The following is a 25,501-nucleotide window of genomic DNA, read 5'->3' on the forward strand; positions in this document are numbered from 1 at the left end:
TTCTATTAACTTGAAGCCCTATTATCTTGGCCAAAAGTATTATTGCGGGGAGGATGGGGAGGGAGCAGAAGGATTCTTTTCCTGGGTTTTTCTAAAAGGCAAAATGTAGGCTAGCAGCACTATGCCTTGTACACATAGACACTAATACAAATACAAAAATGAAATAATATATAATCCCTCTCCTCAAGACACTTGACTCTAATAGAAAGTTCATGGAACATTTACACTAAAAACTTTGTCACAAGGTATAATGTGGTGAATGTAAGAGGGCTACAGAGTGCTGGAAGGCCAAGTAAAGGAATAATTAAATACTAAATTAATTAAGTACTAAATTAATGAAGTATTAAGTAGGGAGTCTTCATGGTGAAAGTGGAGGCAATGTATTGCAGAAAGAGCACTGAGCTTCATGTCAGGAAGATGTGGATTTGAATCTTTCATCTTCAACATTTGAGTCACAACCTCTCTGAGCCTTAATTTCCTCATCTGTAAAATTGGGATGACAATACCTATAGTAACTACCTTACAGGTTTGTTGTGAGGATATTTTGCATAATCTTATAGCAGAGAAGCAGTCTTGGTGTCATCCTGTGGTGTTAAACTCAAATAAAAACCCTGTGGACAGCATATTGACTTAGAAAACCATATGTTAACAGTTATCCATGTTGTATTCTATCTTTATTTGTTAAATATTTTGAGGCACTTGGCTTGGCTGGGAGTTTGACATCTCTAGTGAAGTGGATAAAGAGCTGTCCTTAGATATCAGGAAGATGTGGGTTTTTTAGATCCACGTATTATACACACACTGGCTGTGTGACTCTGGGCAAATCACTTCACCTCTCAGTTCCCCAGGCAAATTTTTAAGACCTCAAATTGTGAACTAGGTGTGGATCTCCACTGGTAAAGAGTTTCCTCACTGGAATTCTCTATGCAAATTAAATCACAGGCTCACCCCAAAACAAAACCTTAAAATCCTATATAAATTTAAGCTCTTATTATTATTGTTAAATACAAAGAAGAAGTTCTATCAAGCCTATGAGAAATTTGAAAAGGAAGGGGCAGCTAGGTGGCACAGTGGATAGAGCACTGGCCCTGAAGTCAGGAGGACCTGAGTTCAAATCCGGCCTCAGACCAAACACTTGACACTTACTAGCTGTGTGACTCTGGGCAAGTCACTTAACCGCAACTGCCTAAAAATTAAAAAAGAAAAAAAAATTTAAAAAAAATATGAAGAGGAGAGATCACTTTCAGCTGGGGAAGGGATACATGGATAGGCAAAATGAGGGAAAGTTTCATGGAGTACTTGGAATCTGAATTGGGCCTTGAAGGGAGGAACTTCAACCAGAGGAGATGGGATTAAGGGATGGAGTTCATTTTAGGTAGGGAAAACAGAGTGAGAAAAGGCATGGAAAAAGGAGAGGGCAGAACTGGAACAAAGAACAGTGAATAATCTAGTTTGATTATCATATAGACTGTGTAAAGGGGAGCAGTATGAGATAAGGCTGGAAAAGTGGACCCAGACTGTGGAGGGTCTAGCATGCCAGGATCAGGAGTTACTACATTATTTGTCAAGCAGTGGGAAGCTATGGAAGGTTGAGGATAAGAGTGAGATAATAGAGAAATAGTTCATTATGAAGATTATATGGCGGCCATGTGAAGGATGGATTAGAAAAGAAAGAGATTAGAAATAGGAAGATCAGTTATGAAATTATTACTACAGTTCAGATAAAGGGTGATAAGGAATAGATGCAAGGGCTGTTTTGTATGTAACATCAATAGGACTTGCATTGGAAGGTGAGAGAGATGGAAGAGTCAAGGATCACTTTGAGATTTTGTCCTGGGAGGATGGTGATGTCAACAACAGAAATAGAAAAATTGGGGAATGGCCGCAAGTTTCTGGGAGGAAAATGATGAGTTCAGCTTTGGAGGGCATCGACTTGGAGGGGCAGTTAGAAAAGGAGGATTGGAGATCTCTAAAGAGTTTGGAAGGTAAAGGTCTAAATTTGGGAGTTGTCTGCATAGAGGTGATAAAGCCATGGGAGTAGATTAAATTACCAAGAGAGGGCACAGAGTAAGAAGCCAAGAGGGCCAGAGCCAAGCATAGAACCTTGCACAGATAGCCATGCTTAAGATGTAGGAGAAGGAGAAAGAAGTGAAGGAGCTATCAGAGAAAAGAAAAGAATGTGAGAAGTTCAGTGTTACAGGAGCTAAGGATGTAAACAGTACTAAGAAGGGGATGGTCAGCATTGTCAGGTACTTTACAGAGGTCAAAGAGTAATAGAACTGAAAGACGGATTCTGGATTTGTCCATCAGGAGGTCATTAGCTACTTTTGAGAAAGCAGTTTTAGGTGGGGACAGATTGCAACGGGTTATAGAGTTAAATGTGTGGGGAAGTGAAAGCAGATTACTTTACTTAGAAGTTTATAGAATTGAATGGATTCTTTTATAAATTCCACTTTTATTGTGTTGCTGTTCAAAAACTTTTCATGATTCCTCACTTTCTGTTATATGAAATATATGAAACCTGGCTTCCCAGGTTGTTCATAACACTTTTGCCCTCCACTCTAGTTAGACCAATCTTCTACTAGCCAGCCTATAGATACACAACCTCCATTATCATCTTTGTACCTTCACTCATTTTGTTGTTCTTACTTAAAATACCCCCTCACTTCTTTCCTTTCTGTATCAAATCCATCTTTCAAATCTGTTTGTTTTATAGCTGTCTTGAAGCCTGTTTTTCTAGACTTCATTAATTTTTCCTTCTTCTGAACTCCCCCACTCTTACAGCTTGTACTTTATATTTAAACATTTAATGCAAGACATCTAATATACTGCCTGAGTTTTTTGTCACTTCATTATTAATTTTGTTTCCAACTAGATTGTATACTCCTTGAAGGCAGGGACCCTGACTTCTGTTTTTCCTTTACTTCCCACAGCATCTAGTATAGTGCTGAGTAAATAGATATTTAACTTAATGTACACATGTTCTTGACATATTTGAAGGATAATTTCTACAGAACTAAGTTGCGTGTACTCTTACAGGTGCATATTATTTAGTATCCTAGTGACCTTTTAGAAAATCTATATTCTCCCATGCTTTAATCAGGCAAAAATATGATAAGTACAAATGTAGCCAATGATTTCTAGTTTTTACCCCATGATATTCCATTGAACTAAAATTACACTTTAAAACATGTGTAAAATGCTCATCATGTGTAAAATGCCCTGTTGGTACTGCAAACAATCATGTCTGCAGTCCTCCACTGGACAGACCAACTAAAAACTGCCAAGAGTTGAGATGATAGCCTTCTTCATCTTTTCTGCCCTCTAGTTTCTAAGTAACTGGTTCTCAACCAGATTAGAATTCCAACATGTTGTAGACTTAAAACCTTTGGTAAGTGTAAGTGTTCTAATGAAAATAAGTGACCAAAGATCACAAAAAAAGTTTTGTAAATAGAGTGAAACATCTTTTTTCTATACCTAAATGCAATAAATTTTTTTTTCCTTCCTATTAGGAAAGAAATTACAATATTTATTTGAACCACACTGCCATACTGAAAGCAATACTCTTATATTGTGGGATTCCAGAAGATAAGCTCAATCAAGTTTATATAATTCTGTATGATGCCGTGGTAAGTGGACAGTGACTTTACATATAATTACTTCTTGTCAGCGTTCATGAAGAGAAATGATGTATGACTATCTTTTTATTGCTACCAATTTAAAACTATTACATCTAACTCTAGTATTCAGAGTGATAAAGGAAATCCTCCACCTAGATTATCCCTAAAATACAAATAATTAATAGAATCTACAGATTATATGCCAGTCCATAGACTTTGCAGATATTTGCAAATCTAAGGATCAACATAGGTTGTTACAGTAGCAGAGAAAATACTATAATCACTGTACTATTCTCATCTAGAATGTTATCATATTAGTAGGTGAAACTGTTCTACAGATTGCTTTGAGTAGTTCATAAACATCCTGTTGGATCAAGGAATTAGTGTGATCAGTAGAACATTCATAATAACATAAAAAAACATGAAATTGGTTATTTTAAGTTTCTTTGCAGTGTGGAAATAGCTCAAAAATGCTTTGTATTAAATCAGGACAAATATGTGACCTGGAATTGAACTTCTCTTACAGAGCCTGCTCATAGGTCATATGTACTGAATACCGATCTCCCTGTGGCTCTCAAGTAGCACTGAGCATTTTAGCAGAAGGGAATAGGAAAAGAAGGTGGTTAGGTAACAAGATATACAGAAAAAAAAATCATTAATTTGAAAACTGGTGGGGGAGGGGTGTTGTGTGTGTGAAGAAATCTTTAAATTTAAAAGACTGGAATAATGTTATATAAATATCAACAGACAACTTCACTGTCTTGTTTCTGCGGGCAAAGAACATTTCTTGTTAATAAATAGAAGAGGTGGGGGAAAAAATGAAAATGTTACAAGCTATTTCTGACTATTTTTCTCCCTCTTCTATCAGTAATAATAAAAGTCATTTTTGGATTTGTGACACCTACTTTGACCTAACTGCCTGACTTTCTGCTGGGCTTTTTGAAATTAATTATGTCAAATTAGAAAGCCTTTACTGTGATTTCTGCTACCCTAGGCTAACTTCCTTTGGCCTTTAAAAGTATGAGAGCCCTGAAAACAGCCTGTGCACTGACCTAGCTCTTCGCTTCCCCACAAAAAGGCTGCTGCACAGACACGAGGGGGATGTGAGCTCCAAAGATCACAGGAAATAGGCAAAGGTGACTTTGGTGACTTGTCAGTGGTGACAGCCAGCTACAGCTGGAGTTGATTGTGTGAAACCGAATGATCCCAACTGGGCCAGATGTTGAGCTTGGGTCCTTCCCTCCCGTTCCTGTTATCACTTCCATTGCCCAGGCTGCCATGCTGTTCCTGGCTTCATCCCTTCTGGGCAAGTCACCTAATTTGTCTGAACCTTAGCTTCTTCATTCTTAAAATGAGGACAATAGTATGCACAGTAATTACCCTACAGGGCTGTAAAGGATCGAAAGAGAGCGTATATAAAGCACTTCATAAATGTCAGCTATTATAATGTATAAATGTAGTGGTGAGTATGTCATTCAGCACCAATTAGTGCTTCATTTTTATTACAAATGAAACTGGCCAGTTGAGCAACATAGCTCTTTCTTTCTCCCTCTCTCTGTCTCTGTCTCTCTTTCCTTTACCTTTCCTCCCCTCTGTCCACATAGGATATCAAACCTTTACTTGTGGGTGCTCTGCCCAAAGGAATATAAATTTTGATTGCTGAAACCTCGCAAGATATCTTGGGGTTTATGGGCTAGATATTTTTCTCAAGGACCATGCCTTAAACCTAAATCACTCTGGCTTTCATTCATTGGCCAACAATAGGTCCCACGCCTTTGGGCCATGATTGGCTCAGAGTGAATGTAAATAGCAATTTTTTTTTTAGTTTTGGCTAGAAACCCAGAAGGTCTTCCTCTCCCAGATTGATTTTTTTTTGACTAGGCAAAACAGGACATTCTTTTTCTTATTTCTTACCTAACCTTAATCACTGAATGGATGTTGCCTTAATCAAGCTGAGACTTGGGAAAGACCTTAACTTAAAAAGGCCAAGGTCTCTCACTGAATCTAGGGCCTTCTCCAGTTGTCCTGATCTATGTCTTACTATTGAACCCAGATGGCCCTAGAGGAGAAAGTGAGGCTGGTGACTTTGCACAGCCCTCCCCCACTTAAATCCAGTTCACTTGCAAGTCATAGCATCACCTCTCTGATATCATGGTCCTCCTTGAGAATGAAAGCCAAACGACAATATTACAAATGAAAGTAATCTTCACCAAAGAAATTATATGCTTCTTTTGCAATATGTCTACCCTTTTTTGGAAACCTTAATCTATGATCAAGTTTGAACAGACACATTTTAACAAGCATATTGATCTGTTTTAATTTGTCTACATCAGGGTTTTCAGATTTTACCATAACTTTAGTGAACATTTGTATGTAAAATTACACTTGGATTAATATTTTAAGCATGGAATCAGCCTCCTCCTTTCAGGATTGGGAACAATTTTGCTGCCATAAAAAATAAAGATTAACCTGGAAACTATGTCATTGAGAGTCAGCTACGAGGAAACTGAAATTTGTTTATCTTAATATTGTTTTCTTTTGCATAGACTGAAAAACTGACTAGGAGAGAAGTAGAAGCTAAATTTTGCAATCTTTCTTTGTCTTCTAACAGTGTAAGTATATAGCACATTATTACAGCTTACTCTATAATCTATCATGCCGTAAAATGTCAGCATATTCTTTTTCTAGCAAGGTAAGAGCACTTTATACTACCTTTCAAACTCAGGGTTTTTTTCCCCATGAATATTAACGGGTACCATGGCAACCCACTGTATTAAGAGAGGGGGTGGATCTAACACTGTGATCCCAAAGAATGTCTCTCCATGGTTCTTTTTAATGTACTGTAATCACGGTGTTCTTTCCTGGTCCCTAGTCACTTTCTTTTACAGCCCTTTTTGTTAGACAATGCTTTGGTACAACCCCCCTGGCTATGCCAAGATAGAGTACTAGTCATAGTCTCCTGAAATAAACTATATGGTACTAGACTAGTGGGCAGATCTAAGAAAGTTCACTTGCATTTTTCTAAGTTCTTCTCAACTCCTTTTCAGAACTAGAAGAGAGCTTTTTCTTTTCTGGCACATTGTTTGTTCCCAGTTTTAATTTTGAGCTATCTTGGAGATTAGGGAATAATTCTTGGGCTAGAATAGGGCTTTGTCTCTAATTGTCTCACTACTTCAACAAATTGAAGTGTGACATAATAATGCACCCTCCTATAGTTCAACGAACAGCAGAGGATAAAGTGAGGAGTCCTGACATGACTCTAACTTCAGAGAAATAAGGACTCTTTCTGAGCCTTAGCACCCTCCCAACCCTTGTTCGAGTTGCATGATTGTGTGGTGAGCAACAAAGTCCAGGTGTAGGATGCTTCAGAATCTTATTGGATACAACTCAGGACAAAGATTCAATATAAGTATCATCGCATTCAGCTTCTCAACTCCTATTGACATTCAGTTAAGCCATTCAGCTAATCTCCCCAAAAGTTTTGGAGCGTATATATAGCACTCTATTCCATAGCTTCCATATTCCATATATTCCATAGCTTTACTCCATAAATCAAAATTTTAAAGAGTTTAAGCACACAAATTAGAGCATCAAAGAAATTCTCCCAGACAGTTGTAAAGACAAACTAAATCATTTGTCTAGCAATAGCAGTTCAGCATAAAAGCTATGCCAGTTTTGGAAGTGATATCACCACTGTATAGTATAACCAATAGACCATTCCCAAAGAAGAAGGATTGGAGATACACATTCATCTGTGGGCAGACATCAGTCCATTTACAAATAGTAGAAAGCCTACTCGAATGCAAGGTTAAAATGTGAAGTCACAGTCTCTGGTAGGACTTTAGAGCTGGATGGGATCTTAAAGGTTGGCTCATTCAACCCTTCGGTTTACAAAAGAAGAAACTGAAATCATTTGGCGAAGGTCACACAGCTAAACAGTTTTAGGATTAGAAGCAGGGCTTCTGAATCCTAGGCCAATGTTGGGTCTAAGATAGTGAATGGAGTCTTTTGGGGGAAGGGGCTATGTGTTGAATTGAAAAATATGTTGAAGTCAATAAAAGATTTTTGCTATTAATAATTTTATTTTTAACACAAGTACCTAAACAAATATTGGAACTGGATTAGGACTTTTAAAAACCTTTTCTTTATGCAATAAAATTATTTAACACTCCTTTTTCAAAAGCTTTAAATCAGGCTTTATTTACACTCTAGCAAGTATCATTTTCCAGTTTGAATATGAACCAGTTTCTGTATAAAAATATCAAAATGATTACACAGATACATTGTGCAGAATATTGAGCTAGACCAATTATAATTCCATTTTCTTACCATATGATATTATGGCCAGTTACTCAGATAAGAAGAAAACAGTAATCTTTACATGAAAATGAACTGTTTTGTACTGTCTTTTTTGTTTTGTCAGTCTATTCTTCATTCTTGCCAAAGGACTGAAATCCTAAAAGAGGAAAACCAGTGCATGGGAATGATCAAAAGTTTGCAGCCCAAAAACGATGCTTCTATCATAGAGGATTCTTAGGGACTATCCTAGATCAGCCTTATAGTTACTCAGAAATTACCCATTTCCCTAACCCACTGGCCTAAAGCAGTGGAGTTTAAAGAAGAGAATGGAGGAGTGGGAGAAGATGGGAAAAGGGGTTAGACAAAACATAGTTTCATTATGAAAGTACTAATCCTCCCTTGTTGGTCTGAATTGACTATATAGACCAGATGAGAATGGCACCTGTGATTTGATCCTCTCTGTAATGCTTTGTAACTCTCAGTAAAGGAGCATCCTGAATAGATACTACATCTAAGACTGTGTCTGTGACTTTTCACAAAATTCCTTCCCACCTAAGGTGTAAAAATAGAGCCTAAATGTCTCATTGTGCACACAGGATTCTATACTTAATGGTTCTTCCAGTACTGTTGATTGAAAGCTCACTTGAAGCTATTTGCTTTTCAGCTGTGTCGACTCTACAAATTTGTTGAGCAGAAGGGAGATTTACAAGACCTAGCTACAACAATAAACTCAATTATAAAACAAAAAACAGGTGTTGCCCAGCTGGTGAAACATGGCATGAAAGATCTGGAGGAGGTTGTTGGACTTCTGAAGAAGCTTGGCATAAAGGTTTGGAAACTGTTTGACTTTTCTTAATTGTAATAGTATAATAATAGTCCCAAGACAATGATTTTATTTGATTTACTTCTGGCAAGTCATTGTTTTCCCTAGAATTCTTCTGACCTAGTTTTTGTGTTCTAATATATAGCAGTACCTTTGGTTTAAAATAAGATTTTATATGAGGGAGCTGGGGGGCATTATAGATGAAGCCCTGGAAAAATAAAAATTCAAATATCTAGGTTGAAATTATTTCTCAGACACTTAGTAGCCAGGCCATCCTGGCAAGCCACTTAATTTCTCTCAACTTTTGTTTCCTCATCTGTAAAATGAGGAGAATAGCTGAAGCAATTACCTAGTAGGGTTGTTGTGAGACTCAAATGGGGTGTTGTGTATAAAAGTGCTTTGCAAACTTTAAAGCATTATATCAATGTTAGCTGTTAATTCAAACACTGTGAAAGACCAGTCAGGGACCTCAGGATTATTCTTCTGACTTAGTATTATGGTGATCTTAGCATAATAGGGCCAAACAGACATGATATCAAAACTTGCTGCCTATTGTAGGTACATACATTGAGCATTGTGTTCTACATTTTTGGGCTCTCTGGCTGACACATTTGTGATTTATGGCTTTGCAGGTCTCAGTCAATTTGGGCCTTGTTTATAAAGTACAGCAACACAATGGAGTAATCTTCCAATTTGTTGCATTCATCAAACGAAGGCAAAAAATTGTGCCTGAAATCCTTGCAGCTGGCGGCAGGTATGACCATTTGGTAAGTGGTCACCCTCTAAATATTACTTTTTCTTGGACTTCTGATGTCCTGTTTGTATGTGGTATCTTACAAGGCATAGACACTCAGTTCCATATCTGTAGAATCGTTAGTTGCATCTCATCAACAGGACTATGCTGTTGTTTTGGGTTTTTTTTAGATCCCCCAGTTTAGAGGACCTCAAGCTCTGGGACCAGTTCCTTCTGCTATCGGAGTCAGCATAGCTATAGATAAAATATCTGCAGCTGTTACCAACATGGAAGAACCAGTAAGTTTGCGCTCTTGCCTTTGCCTTCCTATAGGGCTGGCTTCATTTCAAAAAGCTTTATTTTTCTGTTTTGCAATGATTCACAAGGAACTATAGATAGAGCAACAGTAGCCAGAAGGCTTAGGATCTGACCTTAATTTCAGACCTCACAATAGCTATTGACATCTTCATAGCATAACCTCTTCTAACTCAGTAACACTGGCTCACAAATGCAGATGTGAGCTACAGAGCTTTAAATTGTTCTTTTGCTTGAAACACAAGAAAAAATACAGGCCTCCCAAAAGGAAAGAACATCCTTTTGATATTAGAGTGTCAGTTAGTTTCCAACAACCTGAACAGACTAAAATTTGAGTATGTCATTTTGAAAGAAAGAATTCTGCAAATCATCTTGCATTTGTAGTCCCAAATGTGGGACGCTAGTTAAGGAATTAGAATTCAAATCAATGTGACCTGCTCTCCTACAGCTTAGTTCCCATAGGCCCAGATTCCCCAAAGCATAAAACCTCTCTGTTTCTGATCTAGGTGACAATAAGCTCTTGTGACTTACTAGTTGTAAGTGTCGGTCAGATGTCCATGTCAAGGGCCATCAATATTATCCAGAAACTCTGGACAGCAGGAATTGCAGCAGAAATCATGTACGACTGGTCTCAGGTAAAGTAGAAAAGATATTTCATATCAAAGGTTCAAAAAAACAATTTCCTTAATGACAGATCTTATCGTTTCCTTATAGAGCTGCCAGATATTTCTCTCTAGTTATGTCCATTTCCTAAAAATTCTGCCAGAGAGCTTAAGACGTTTGACCTTGGGTTTCTCATTTCATGCAGATGTTGACCACTCTGCTGTTCCGCTCTGAAAGGGAGACCTTCAGATTGTAGCTGGCCCTCTGCAGTACTACTTGCAGATTGCTGAAGTGGCTGTAAATCCCAATTTAGTTTTGTTTTTACATCACATCCATTTCTGAATATTCTCTCTCTCTCCCCCCTCCCCACTTCTCTCCTCAGCATACCTTCCCTTATGACAAAGATTTTAAAAGAAGAAACACCAGTCATTACATCAGCTGTGTATAACAGCATATTCCACATTGAACTCCCCTCTCACCTAGTCTCTCCAATGAAAAGAGAGAGGTGCACCTTCTCATTTGTCTCTAGGGGCTACAGTGTCATCATTTGTTGCTGTTGTTGTGGTTTAGTCATTTCAGTTGTATCCCATTCTTTATGACCCCATTTGGGGTTTTCTTGGCAAAGATCCTCAAGTGGTTTGCCATTCCTTCTCCAGATCATTTTGCAGATGAGAAAACTGAGGTAAACAGGGCTAAGTGACTTCCCAGGATCACCTAGCTATTAAGTGTCTGAGGCCAGATTTGAACTCAGGAACGTGAATCTTCCTGACTCCAGGCCTGGCACTCTATCCACTGCGCCACCTCGCTGCCCCTGTCATAATTACACAGCACTTACTGTTCTTTACATTTACATTGTTAGAGTTATTATTGTGTATATTGTTTTTCTGGTTCTTGTCTCTTTGGTAAAACTTATGGACAATCATAAACCACTATTTAAAATGGATATGTATGTATGCGTGTATGTATGAATGTGTGTATGTGTGTATTTCCATCGGCCAAGGCTGTCCCCACTTTGTTTCCAGTTCTTTGCTACAACAAAAAGTGCTGTGGATATTTTGGCATATATGAGACCTCTCCTGGATCTCTCTGAGGTCCGTGACTAGCCTCTTTTTAAGTATACTTCCAAATTACTATCCAGAATAATTGCACCAATTCACATTTCCTACAGCCACTTCAATTCTATCTTTTTTCATCTTTGCCAGTTTGCTAGGGGTAAAGTAAAAGTTCAGAATTGTTTTGATTTGTACTTCTTTTATTATTAGTGACTTGAAGCAGTCTTTCATATAATTGTTAATAGTCTGAAGTTCTTTCAGAAGTATTCATATTCTTTGACCACTTATCTATTGAGAAATAGTTTTTGGTCTCACATATTTGTGTTACTTCTCTCTCTATATTAAATATCAGACCCTTATCAAAGATATTTGATGCAGAAGTTTGATTTTTTTTTCCCAGTCAAGTTGTTCATGCTTTCCAATTTCATGTAATTGAAATTATATTGTAGTTTTTTTAGGATTTCTTCTATTCTTGTTTGGTTAAAAATTCTCCCCATTGTGAGTGATAACTCTACCAATTTTCCTCTGTTTTTTTAGATGTATCTTTTTTTATTTAACTTGAATATCCATTTGGAATGTATTATAGTATGTGGTGTAAGATGCTAGTTTAAACCTATGAGGGGTGGGGAAGGGTCACAAATGTTTTCCAGCTTTCTCACCAATTCTTTAGCTTTTGGTACTGTTTTTATTTTTATATTATTGTCACCTCTCATTTGCCTTTACTTTTCTCACGTGCTTTTTCACTTGATGTGGAAAAAATGTGATTTCGGTAACTTATATTAACGTTGGCAGGTTATGGAAACCTCACCATGAATCCTAATGATAGTTCCTGTTTACATCCACTTAAAACATCAGTAAAAATAAAAACTACCCAGTGTCTAAAAACACAGGATACCCTTAGACCCAGCAATACTACTACTTGGTATATACTCCCAAAAGGTTAAAACAGGAAAAGTACCCTTATATACAAAAATATTTATAGCTGCACCTTTTATTGTAGGAAAGAAGTGGAAACAATGTGGTTGCCCATCAATTAGAGAATGAACCACAAATTGTGTTATTTGAATATAATAAAATGAAAGGGATGGATTCAGAGACTGATATAGAGTGAAGTTGGAGAACTGTTTTTATAAAATGACTACAGTAATATAAAGGAAACCAACTTTAAAGTTCTTAATAATTGACCAGTGTAGCAACTGGTCTTAAGTTCACAAGACCGCTTCTGAAGCATTCTTCCAACTTCTTAGCTGAAAGGACCACCATACATACAGAATGAAGCAGATATTTTCAAAAATGACCCATGTGTGAATTTGTTTTGCCTGGCTATACTTACTTGTTACAAGGCAGGGGTTTTATTTTGGGAAGAGAGGAGTTGAAGGAAAGTGAAGGTTATAACGTGATAGTAATGCAAAAGAAAAGGAAAAAAGCGTCAATGAAACATTTTAAATATAAGAGGAAGGCAGAAGTTCAAAAGGGCTCCCAGACAAGTAGGGCAGTGTTGGTGCTTCCATGTTAAATTTAATATAACTTTTTTAAAAACAAGCTATTAGTAATAAAGATTTATAGTTTTTTAATTTTTAAGAAAATAAAGAAAGTGAAAGAGTTGCCTTCCTAATCAGTGATCCTCTCCTTGGTGAATATTTTACACTCTGAGGGGCAACAAGTTTAGTCATTCATTTCAGAATAAAAGAAATTAGCATGTCCATTGTTTCCTGCTTAATTGCTCAAAGACTTCAGGTGTTTGTTTTATATTCCCCTTTCCTATTTATTGTTTCAGTCTCAAGAGGAATTGCAGGAGTACTGCAGACATCATGAAATCACTTACGTGGCTCTTGTTTCTGACAAGGAGGGAAACCATGTAAAGGTAAAGATTCTAGGAAATGATGTGGAGTTGTGATCAGATTTTTTAACCTATGCCCGATGGTTGAACACTTTCTGGCAGGACAGGTACTTTACTTGATACAGTTTGGAATCCATTACACTCTACCTGTCCCCTTGAAATAGTGTACTTGCCAGAGAAAATGCATCAAAAAAGAATTGATCTAGATCTGAATCCTTTCAGATAATTTTACCTGTAATGATCACTTTTTTGGTCATTCCTTTTATCCTTTCATTCTTTTCCAAAAAAAGATCTAGTAAGTGCCACTGACCTGGTTGGCTACTCCAACATTTTTTATTTGACATTTTTGGAAAATTGGATTTCCTAAAAATGCCTTAACATCTATTGTGTTTCATCGCCTATTGCTTTATTTCTGACTATTTTTAAAGGACTAAAAAATAAACATTAATTCAGTATCTATTTGGAATAGTTAGCATTTTTAATCTGATACAACAGGACTTTGGAATATAATATACAACATTAGTTCTGATCAATTAACAACTATTTATTAAGTCCTCACTATATGCCAGGCACTCTGCTAGGCCATGGGATATAAAGACCAAAATTAAACAGTCCTTGCCCTCGAGGAGCTTAAATTCTATCAGGGAGACACACATATAAATAAGTGTATACAAGGCAAATTGTGGGAGGGCAGAAGCAATTTGCAGCTGGGAGAGATCAGGAAAAGCTTCATGTATAAAGTGGAACTTGAGTAATGTTTTGAAGAAAATAAGGGATTTTAAGAGGCAGAGGTAAGGAGGAAGGACAATCCAGGCAAGGGAGCTAGCCAGTACAAAGGCTAACACACCTTATTTCCTCTGCTTTCTCTAGTCTGAGTCTTCTGGAAGCACAAACAAGCTGTTAAAGCAAATCCTGGAACTATAATATGGATAATTTCCTGTATCACAGAAACTTGAAAACTAGAGCATACACACGTTACAGATGCTTAAGTATGTCCACACAGAGTTACAGTGTAGCTACATCTACATATCATACAGACTTATTTACTTATAATACAGATTTATTGAGTACTCATATGGAAGGAACTTTATCTTCTAGCGGGGAGTGACCTGGAAAAATCATCTGATTCACCATTCTAGTGTTGGCTGTTACTTAGTATTTCTACAATTCATATTGATTCTACTTTTCGGCTTCAGAAATCTGCAACTTATCTAGTTGTTCTATTTCTTCTTGTAAGGTCAAATCCTTTGAGAAGGAAAGGCAGACAGAGAAACGAGTGCTGGAATCTGACCTTGTGGATCACATGGCACAGAAACTGAGGACCAAAGTCTGTGATGAAAAGAATATCAGGTAATATAATAAACAGAAGCCAGTAAATGCAAATGCTTCCTTAAGTGTAACACCCAGATTCATTTTTAAATTAGGTCACTGGTGAACCTTCTTTCAGAGTGATGCTTAATCAAAATAGATTTTGACGGATATATTCTATTCCCTTTGGAAAGTTATGAAAGTAATTTGATGAGACAATTTCTAATACTTCGGGACATGCCTTCCTCTTGGTCTTTAAGTCACATAACATTAGCACCCCAAAGTTTACTTTGTCATTCTTAAGGGTATCCTTAAGACCAGGAGTTTGCCTGTCAATATTGTTCTGCTATCTGATCTGTTTGTGAACTATTTTATTAAATTATTTAAAAGAAATCTAATGGGAAAACCTCTAAAATTATTTTAATATGCATGAGATTTTAAATTTTTTCCACCCCATTCTGCCCATTTCTACCATAGTAGCTTCTCCCATTTATTCCTTCCTTTTTTAAATCTGGTTCTTCCTCAAAGAAATTGTTTCCATCTTGCATTTGGCACTAGATTTTTGCAATGACAGTGTCGTGTTACTAAAGTAACTTGGTAACAGACAACTAAAAACCAAGGGACTGGGAATAAACAGGAAAATAGTCAACTACTTAACAAGGTTGGTAACAGACTATTAAAACATGATGCTAGATAAGATTTAGTTGTAGCAGAGGGTTTATAAGCTGTAATATAAATGGCTTGCTTTATTAATCAATAGAAGACGAATACTTCCCTTTATTCCTAAGATATAAAGCTATTGTGCATTTCAAAGGCTATAAACTTAATTCATTTGCTTTTGGAAGAACATCCATTCACAACCTTTGAGAAGACTGACTTTATTTACCAAACTCTTCTCCTGTAGGTATCCTCCAAGGTACGGGATGGGGAATGCTGTGACTAGTATTTCCTATTATTGTGAAAGGAGCAGAAAGAATTTCTATTATAGTTAATTGAAATTAGCATCTTATGCCAAGTCAGGATTTTTAAATCCAGCTAAACAAATTGGAGTATTTTCTCTTAAGTATTTGTTCACTTGAAATGACATCCTGTCATTTTTTTTTTACTTACTCTTGACCAAAAATTCATGCAAGTTTATACCTTAATGGTCAAGGGAAAAGCGTTTCTGTAGTAGAAAAATTGACTGTAACTTACATTGATATAGGTTGCTTTTGCCTTCTTGACTACTTTTCTAATTGTTGTTGTTTGCTTGTTTTTAGAGAAGCTTCCGATAATCTTGCAGGGCAAAATCTGAAGGGGTCATTTTCTAATGCTTCAGGTATTACTACTAATTACAGACTGAACAAAATAATTGTAGTGTCTGACTTGATAGATACTGTATGTTTGCTTTGCAGTGCTTTATATATGATTTTGGCTAACTCCTAATAATCCCCCCCAAAAAAAAAATTATGGTAGTGTTAACTTCTCCAAAAGATTGTTCCATAAAATGGAATTTACTTGGCTAGTTTTACTGTTCTTTGAAACCTCTAACCTAGAAAGAGTATTCTTTAGTATACAAACCATTAGACTGGATGTCATATACCTGGGTGCTAACCCTAACTATTCTAGCAATATTTTAGGCAGAGTTTAAACTCTCTGGGCCTCAGTTTAACCCACAGAAAACTTAGATGATTCTCTCCTAAATCCTCCCCACCTCACAGATGAATGAGAATTAAATCTATAATTTCTTGAATGATGGTAATATATAAACGTAGTTTTCTGTAAAATCAAAAGACAGTATTTGAGTTAAATACCAATTATCCCCATTTAGGTCAAAGAGAAGCTATTTGGGTTTCTAAGCTTCTACAGGACTATATACCAGTTAGGTCAAATTTTGTCAGCACTGACTCTGTACCAGGATCAGTGACAATCTTATGCCTAGTTGAAATCTGAGAGGTTATTAGGTTATAGAAGATTTCATTTTGACACTGTCTTTAAGTTTGTAACTATGAACAAATATAGTCTTTGGTCAGCTTTTGATTTATTTGTATTTCACCTTCTTGCCTTCAATATGGTGCATTTTGTGGAAGTGAATAAAGCTGTTTTGAAATTCTCTTTGGTTTAGGTTTATTTGAAATACATGGAGCCACAGTTGTTCCTAATGTGAGTGTTATAGCCCCAGAGAAGCTATCGGCCAGCACCAGGCGGCGGTATGAAACTCAGGTATGTACTGAGGCTTCTTTAGCTTTCCAATCTTTATCTTTGGGAGAATGTAAGTAATGAGAGGAAATAAATGTAGAAACTTTGCTAGAAACATAACACCTTTTTTTTTCCTACCTCCAAAGCTTAGGATGCTTCTGAAACTTGGCAAATGAAGGAAAAACTTACCTGTGTAACCATAGGTAAATCACTTAACCTCTCTGCTCTTCAGCGTCCTCATCTATAAATAGGGATAATAATATTTGCAATACTTACCAGACAAGATTGTTATAGGGAAAGAGCTTGGTGAATATTCAGATCACTGTGTTAGTGACCTGTGTACAGTAAATAAGCAGGCAAAGGCAGCAACTCCTTATGCATTCTTGGCTCCTATTTAAAGGATCTAAACACAAATGTTCTGCCCTTGCTCAACAAAAGGTGGACTTTAAAATGGGGCTTGGAAGATTTGACTAGGTAAGGAAAGCATTTCAGATCAAAGGCATTTGCAAGAAGCAGGAATGAGTATGGACATTAGATTAATTGGGGACAGAAGGGCATAGCGGAATTAAATTTGAATAGCCCAGATTTATATAGCACTTAAGAGGTTTACAAAATTCTTTCCTCACAACCCTGTGAAGTAGGTCTCCATTTTACAGATAAGGAAACCAAAGTTCTAATGATTTGTCATAGCTATTGAGTTTAGAGCTGGAATATGAATCCAGCCCTCTCCTGACTCCCAAGTACAATGGTTTTTCCACTATTATATTCTGCCATATGAATTGACAGAGTTCAGATATGGCAATTTCTGTAAGCATTTCTAACTATTTGCTTAGATTATTAAATACTAACCAGTTTATCAGGTGTTCTCTGCTACATCCATCTCTAATACTACCTTGTTGACTGCTGTTGCATTCTTCCTATTATTACAGTTGGCTTAGTACTAAAATCATTTAGAGCACAATTCTGCTGGAACCCAGTATTCATGTTCTATCTCCTCAGTTAACCACTGATCTGGGTGTCATGAGCTGCCATCACCATTGATCCTGGTTGGATTTAAGAACTAAGTAGCAAGAAAAGAAGGTTGCTAAACAGGTGACTGAGAGACCTTGTGACCCTGATCTCAATTCCAAGACAGAGGGGAGCACTAGCAATTGTGGCTGCAGGAGAGTGGGGGACCTGGTCACAGGGCCAGGAGGAGTGCTAGCATAGGTGGCTATAGGGGAACAAGATCCTGGGTAAAGATCAGAGCACAGGTGAGAAGAGCAGTGATCACACCTCTCCTTAGATCATACCACCTTGGAAGCACCAAAATATACAGACTGTGGAGCAACAAGAAAGACCTGAAGCTTGGGGCAGTACCCCCTCCACCCTAGGACAGCCCAAAAGTCAAAAAATTGGCTGGAATAATGGGCAAACAACAAAAATGAACCTAACCATAACAAGTTACTGTGGTGACAGGGAAAATCAGGACGCAAACCCAGAAGAAGACAACCATGTCAAAGCAGCTAAATGCAAAGTCTCAAAGAAAAATATAAGTCACAGACCCAAAAAGAATTCCTGGATGGGCTCAAAAAGGATTTTAAAAATCAAATAAGAGAGGCATAGGAAAAGAAATGAGAGTGATGCAAGAAAATTATGAAAAGAGAGTCAACAGTTGGTAAAATAGTCACAGAAAAATACTGAAGATACCTTAAAAAACAAAATTGGGCAGCTAGATGGTGCAGTGGATAGAGCTCTGGCCTTAGAGTCAGGAGGACCTGAGTTCAAATCCAGCCTCAGACACTTGACACTTACTAGCAGCATGACCCAGGCAAGTCACTTAACCCCATTGCCTCACCAAAAATAAAATAAATAGCCAAATGGAAAAAGGTACAAAAGCTCCCTGAAGAAAATAATTCCTTAAAAATTAAAATTGGGAAAGTGGAAGCTTAGTGACTTCATGGAGACATGAGAAACAATAAAACAAAATCAAAAGAATGAAGAAATAGAAGAAATGTGTTTGAGCTATGATCACAAAAAGACCTCATACATTTTTTTTTTTAAGAGAGTATTTTATTTTTCCCAATATAAAGACAATCTTTGACATTCATTTTTTAAAATATTTTGAGTTCCTAGGTATAGACCAACATCTCACACCATACACCAAGATAAGGTCAAAATGGGTACATGATTTACACATAAAGCATGATATCATAAGCAATTAAGAGAGCATGGAATAGTTTCTCTCTCAGATTTATGAATAGGGGAAGAATTTAGGACCAAAGAAGATATGAATAGCATTAGAAAATGTAAAATAGATCATTTTGATTATATAAAATTAAAGTTTTTGCACAAACAAAACCAATACAACCAAAATTATAAGGAAAGCAGAAAACTGGGGGTGGGGGGTGGGGGATGGAATTTTGCAACAAGTATCTCTGATAAAGGCCCCATTTCTCAAATATATAGAGAATTGAGTCAAATTTATAAAAATACAAGTCATTCCCCCCCAATTGATAAATGGTCAGATGATATGAACAGGCAGTTTTCAGACAAAGAAATCAAAGCTATCTATAGTCATATTAAAAAATGCTCTAAATCACTATTCATCAGAGAAATGCAAATTAAAACAACTCTGAGGTACCACCTCATACCTATCACCTAAAATGACAGAAAAAGGAAAATGTCAGATGGGGGGGGGAATGTGGAAAAACTGGGACACTAGTATACTGTCAGTGGAGTTGTGAACTAATCCAACCATTCTGAAGAGCAATTATAGCCCAAAGGGCTATAAAACTGTGCATACCCTTTGATCCAGCAAATACTACTGGTAGGTCTATATCCCAAAGACATCCAAAAAAAGGGGGAAAGGACCTAATTGTACAGAAATATTTATGGCAGCTCTTTATATGGTAGATAAGAATTGGAAATCAAAGGGATGCCCATCAATTGGGGAATGGCTAAACAAGTTGTGGTATAAGGTTATAATGGAATATTATTGTGCTAAAAATGACAAGCTAGATGATTTCATAAAAACCTGGAAAGATTTAAATGAACTGATGCATAGCAAAGTGAACAGAATCAAGAGAACAAAGAACTGTGAATGACTTAGCTATTCTCATCAATACAATGGTCCAAGACAATCCCAAAGGACTAATGATGAAGCATGCTATCCACCTCCCAAGAAAGAACTGATACTGATTGAATACAGACTGAAGCATGCTGTTTCCCATTTTTTTTCTTTTATTCAAGTTGTCTTGTACAAAATAGCTAATATGGAAATGTTTTACATAATTGCACATGTGTAACCTATATCTGATTGCTTACACTCTCAGGGGAGAGGGAGGGAAGAGAGGGAAGGGATAGAATTTGGAACTCAAAACTTTAAATAAAAATGTTAAAAAATTGGAAAAAAAATTTTTGAGTTCTCAATGTTCTCACTCCCTCTCACCTCCCCCCCCAAGACAGAATGCAATTTGATATAAGTTAAATATGTGCAATCAGATAGAACATATTCCCATATTAGTCATGTTGTGAAAAAAACAAGAAGACCAAAAGGGAATGGGGAAAAAAAACCCATAGTTCAAGATAGTATACATACTTCGATCCACTTTTGGACTCCATCAACTCTTTTTCTGGATATGGGTAGCATTTTTCATCATGAGTCCTTTGAAATTGTCATGGATCATCGTATTGCTAAGAATAGCTAAGTCATTCACAGTTGATCATCATATAATATTGCTGTACCATGTTCCTCTGACTTCACTCTGCATTTCAGTTCACTAGACATCACGTTTTAAGAAATTATCAAAGAAAACTGCCCTGATATCCTAGAACCAGGGGGTAAAATAGAAATTGAAAGAATCTGCCAATTACCTCCTGAAAGAGATCCCAAAATGAAAACTCCCAAAATAATTATAGCCAAAATCCAGAGTTCCCAGGTCAAAGAGAAATATGGCAAGCAACCAGAAAGAAACAATTCAAATATTGTGAAGCCACAATCAGGATCACACAAGATTTAGCAGCTTCCACATTAAAGGATTGGAAGATTTGAAATATGATATTTTGGAAGGCAAAGGAGCTAGGATTACAACCAGGAATAACCTATCCAGCAAAACTGAGTACAATTCTTCAAGGGAAAAAATGGATATTAATAGAAGATTTTCAAGCATTCCTGATGAAAAGATCTGAGCTGGGTCAAAGAGCAAATCATAGAAACAGTAAGTAATTTCATTAAAGAGAATATAAACAAAGAGACAACATGCCGGAATTAATGGGATGCAGCCAAAACAGTACTTAGGGGAAAATTTGTATCTCTAAATGCTTACATCAATAAAATAGAGGAAGAGCAGATCAGTGAATTGGGCATGCAGCTTAAAAAAAAAAACAACTAGAAAAAGAACAGATTAAAAATCCCCAATTAACTACCAAATTGGAAATCCTGAAACCAAGAGAGACAGTAATAATTTTAAAGAAAACCACTAAATTAATAAATAAAACTAAGCTGGTTTTAAGGGAAAAAATCATTAAAACCATTGATTAATTTGATTAAAAAAGAAAACCAAATTACCAGTATCAAAATGAAAAGGGTGAATTCACCCTTAATGAAGACGAAATTAAAGCAATTATTAGGAGCTGTTTGCACAATTATGTGCCCAACTATTTTCAGCAGTACAAAGATACAAAACAATCCCAAAGGACTTATGGTGAAAAATGCTAGCCACCTCCAGAAAAGGAACTGATAGAGTCTGAATGCAGATTGAAGCATACTTTTTAAACAATTATTCTGGATTTTTTGGTCTGCATTTTCTTTTGTCACATGAGTAATGGCTACACAGGTATACTCTCTTATCAAATTGCTTGCCTTTTTAGGGAGAGAGGAAGGGAGGGAAAGAATTTGGAATTTTTAAAAAAAACTTAAAATTTTTTTGTTTACATGTAATTGAGGAAAAAAAAGTAAAAATTAAATGTCAAAAAAAAAAATTAATAGACCCCAGGTTTAAGAACCCCTACCCTAATGTTTGGTTTGCAGACAAACAACAGGAAGATGTCTTGCTTCTACATGTTCTGAATTCAGTAATCTCTTGTTATAGGTGCAAACAAGACTCCAGACTGCCCTTGCCAACCTCCACCATAAGAGCAGTGAAATTGAAATTCTGGCTGTAAGTCCTTTCCTTTGATATTGTTGTAAGAGCAAAATTCTCAGAGCTTAGCTTTTAGCTCAATATAAATAGTTTGTATTCTTACATGATTTTCACTGTCAACCTTATACAAAATTAGAGCATGAAACGATACAGAAAATGTGAAGGCTTGGGGGGAAATATCAAAAGAAAAAGGTTTTTTCCTCTCCTCCCCAACCCAACCCAAAAATGGGGGGGAGGGGGAATTATAATAATATCCTCTGAAAATCTCCATTTTGTTTCTGCAGTTTTCTAGGTAGGCCTTTAAATCTAAAGTCTACATATGTACATGTATTAGAATCAGTCCCCCTTTTGGGCAGGGAGGTGGTGAGGAGGGAGTTATGATTTATTAGTGTGGGGACCCAGAGCTGAAGTCTCATCCTCATACAGTTGACATTTCATTTCCAAACATAACAGCATCCCACAGACTTGAACAATGATTTCCAAGTTGTCTTTGGTGATAGTGTATAATACAAATATCAATTAAGCTGATCAAAATTGTTCCATCAAATCCCCTTATGCAAACTTTATTATTTATTTCCCTTTTCACAGGTAGACCTGCCAAAAGAAACAATTTTGCAGTTTTTGTCACTAGAGGTAAGCTACACAGAGTCTGCCATAACTAAGTACTGGCTTAGAAAGAGCCAAACTTTAAATTACAAAAGGTTGAGTAGTTTTTGCAATTAATGGACCAAATTGAAATTAGTTTTCCTTAGTGATGTTAATTTTCTAAACCTGGGAATTTGTAGAGATTACTGGCAAACCTTCCCTTTACAGAAAAGATTTGTTCCTAAATTATGTATTAATAGAATAATTTCAAACATTTTTCTCCTCCTAATAGGAAGGAGCAGAGTGCCAAGAGCCACTACCAATTGAAGATTAATGAGAATGTCTTTTGTTTTAGAATATTAACAACCATAACTAGTATGAGACTCCTGGGAACAGTGGTGCATGGCATCCTTCCCAGTGGTGGCCTTGAGGACTCTTCTCTCTCCCCTTGCCATCTCCCCACCCTGAAGTGAGTTTGCTCCAGGTGCTAGAATCCCTAGTTACAGTTATGATCAGTCACATGTCTTCCCTTCCCCGTTTTAATTTTGGAATCTTACATGCATCTATTTTCTTTCAAACATATACTTGAATAGCCAGTAGAGCCCCTTAATCACATATAGCCCCAGCTATAGTTAATGTATTATAATAGAATAAATGACTACTTCAAAATTACAGGTTTCACCTGCCCAAAATACTTGATACCAGAGATGTCATTTATCTGTGTTTATCCTGGAAACTGAAAATGGATCCATGTGCTTGCTTCTAGTGCCATCTTACTGGTTCTATACTGGTAAATGGATCATTCATTTGCCACTAATATATTATGAAAGTGGCATCTGTCACACATAGTCAAAGAGGAGCAGAAAATAATTTTCCCAAGATCATCACGGTAGTACAGTGATAGCTGGTATACATTCCCAAAGTAGGAGTGAACTGGATGACACCAAAGGGCCTATGATGTTAATGAAGTGGTGTACAGCATTTTTATTCTAAAAGTACATGGAGTCATCCTTCTAAGAGTCAGAGCAGCCCCTTACAGATTTTAATACTTACCGCTGTATGGTTTCTCTGTAGGTACTTTGGTCTTTGGAAGAGTACTAGTAAATCCCATTAGTGATGCCTAGGAAGAGCCATATCCTTCTCCAGTTTAAAAAAAAAACAACAAAAAACCTAAGTGTGCCCTGCTGTTTAAAAAGTCTTATCTTTGTTTTCCCCTAGTGGGATGGTGATGAACAGGCCTTTAATACAACTGTGAAGCAGCTACTGTCACGCCTGCCAAAGCAGAGATACCTCAAATTAGTCTGTGATGAAATTTACAACATCAAAATTGAAAAAAAGTAAGTTATCTGGTTAGCAGCAACAGGTTTCACACATGTCAGAATTCAAGCAGGTAAGCTATTAAAACCATCCCATGCTAGTTTATCTTCCCTGAAGCTTCATTTCCCTCTCTCTGTAGCAGCACCTCATTATCCTGTCAGGATGATGGGGAATAAGCCTACTGAAGAGTTCTGCCACCTGGCAGCCAATGAAGCCTGCCTAAGGCCATCTATCAGGTCTCATCTTCAGCCATGACCTTATTAATGACAAAGCATAAAAAGGCAAGGATCAACTGTCCCCATTATAAATTTATTCACCCAGGTGACCCATTTATAGAATTCTAGTGTTTAAATTAGGAGGAAATAGCTATGAGCTCTGCTGCTTCATGTCTAGAAAATGAGACTAATTGACCTTTGCTTTAAAGTCCCAATAGAGAAATATTACCTTCTCACCCCATCACCTTTAAAGGCAGAAATGAAATGTGTGAAACAAATGATGACATTTCACTTGCCCAGAAAATTTAGTTAGCACCTAACTTTCCATATTTTTGTTGGAAAAACACTCTTACAGATAAATTTACTTTCCTAAATAGAACCTAAAGGCTTTCCTTCTTCATCTCTTGAACCATTGTTTTTATCTATGCCACCTCTAATTAAAGACTTTCTTTCTCCTGCAGAGTGTCGATGTTATTCCTATATAGTTACAGAGATGACTACTACAGAATCTTGTTTTAAGTATGAAGAATTCATTGCACAGGACATGTGAATTGTACATAGTAGTGTTCAAACCAGACAGAAGCTTATGCTGTAATATAGAATGCTGTATAGTCATTGTAATTTTGGATAAATCTTAAACTGAACATTTTACAGTGTATATATTAGAAGTCTGCTAAACTTTTTGACTTTAATAAATGTTTTTGATAAATCTGCCTGCTGTGCTTGCAGAGGGGATGGGGAAAGAGGATATCTACATACAAATCAAAGCACAATAGCTCTTTCTATATCCCTGGAGATTGGATGTATGAAGTAACCTTTAAGTTACAGTTGTAGTAGGTTATAGTATCTAATCAATTTACTTATTCTCAGACTGAATACAACCATGTGAAAGAGGTGCTATCTTTATCTCCACTTTATAGACGAAGAAATTGCACCTTGGAAGTTAACCGACTTGTATAAGTATCTGAGTGTGTTAAGTACAGTATTCTTTCTACTACATGCTTTGCTGAGTTTGGGTTGTTGTTCAGTTGTTTCAGTCATGCCCAACTCTTCATGACCCCATTTGGGGTTTTCTTGGCAAAGATACTGGAGGAGTTTTCCATTTCCTTCTCCAGCTCATTCTGCAGATGAGAAACCTGAGGCAAACAGGATTAAGTGACTTGCCTAAGGTCACACAGCCAAGTAAGTGTCTAAGGCCAGATTTGAACTCATGCAGATAAGTCTTCCTGACTCCAGGCCCAGCACTCTATCCACTGGGCCACCTAGCTGCCATCAGTTTGGGATATGGTTTTTATACTTAACAAAAGAGAAATGAAGCATCCAAAGATATAACTAGCTGAACTTCTTGTCATTCTGAGCTTGCTTTCTGGGGACCTGGGAAGTATAACAACTGAAGGTTTGGATTTCAAAGATTCTATTGAACTGAGTATATTCAGTGCAAACAAAGAATGCTAATATCAAGGAAAAATTTAAAATTGATTAGTTGTACC

The 25,501-nt window shown here is 36.8% G+C and overlaps 1 protein-coding gene across 6 annotated transcripts in view; it reads left to right on the forward strand.

Annotated features, from left to right (window-relative positions):
- EIF2AK4 (eukaryotic translation initiation factor 2 alpha kinase 4) overlaps positions 1 to 24,720 on the forward strand; it is a 109,099-nt gene extending 84,379 nt beyond the window's left edge. For 4 of the 6 annotated variants that reach the window (XM_078151337.1, XM_078151336.1, XM_078151338.1 and 1 more), the window contains 14 exons: positions 3,513 to 3,629; positions 6,167 to 6,232; positions 8,584 to 8,748; positions 9,375 to 9,509; positions 9,667 to 9,774; positions 10,297 to 10,425; positions 13,223 to 13,309; positions 14,523 to 14,635; positions 15,853 to 15,911; positions 16,698 to 16,795; positions 21,844 to 21,912; positions 22,483 to 22,527; positions 23,698 to 23,816; positions 24,473 to 24,720. In XM_078151337.1, the coding sequence (XP_078007463.1) occupies positions 3,513 to 3,629; positions 6,167 to 6,232; positions 8,584 to 8,748; positions 9,375 to 9,509; positions 9,667 to 9,774; positions 10,297 to 10,425; positions 13,223 to 13,309; positions 14,523 to 14,635; positions 15,853 to 15,911; positions 16,698 to 16,795; positions 21,844 to 21,912; positions 22,483 to 22,527; positions 23,698 to 23,816; positions 24,473 to 24,530 (1,368 nt within the window). In that variant the 3' untranslated portion in view covers positions 24,531 to 24,720. Of the gene's footprint in view, positions 1 to 3,512; positions 3,630 to 6,166; positions 6,233 to 8,583; positions 8,749 to 9,374; positions 9,510 to 9,666; positions 9,775 to 10,296; positions 10,426 to 13,222; positions 13,310 to 14,522; positions 14,636 to 15,852; positions 15,912 to 16,697; positions 16,796 to 17,770; positions 17,864 to 21,843; positions 21,913 to 22,482; positions 22,528 to 23,697; positions 23,817 to 24,472 lie in introns of those variants that run through there. The other 2 variants (XR_013485404.1, XM_078151339.1) reach the window with 2 other exon arrangements.
- The last annotated feature ends 781 nt before the right edge of the window (positions 24,721 to 25,501 follow it).

The sequence above is a fragment of the Phascolarctos cinereus genome, unplaced genomic scaffold (genome assembly GCF_003287225.1).
Source record: "Phascolarctos cinereus isolate Bilbo 61053 unplaced genomic scaffold, phaCin_HiC Scaffold_3;HRSCAF=262, whole genome shotgun sequence".
NCBI classification, from domain to species: Eukaryota; Metazoa; Chordata; class Mammalia; order Diprotodontia; family Phascolarctidae; genus Phascolarctos; species Phascolarctos cinereus.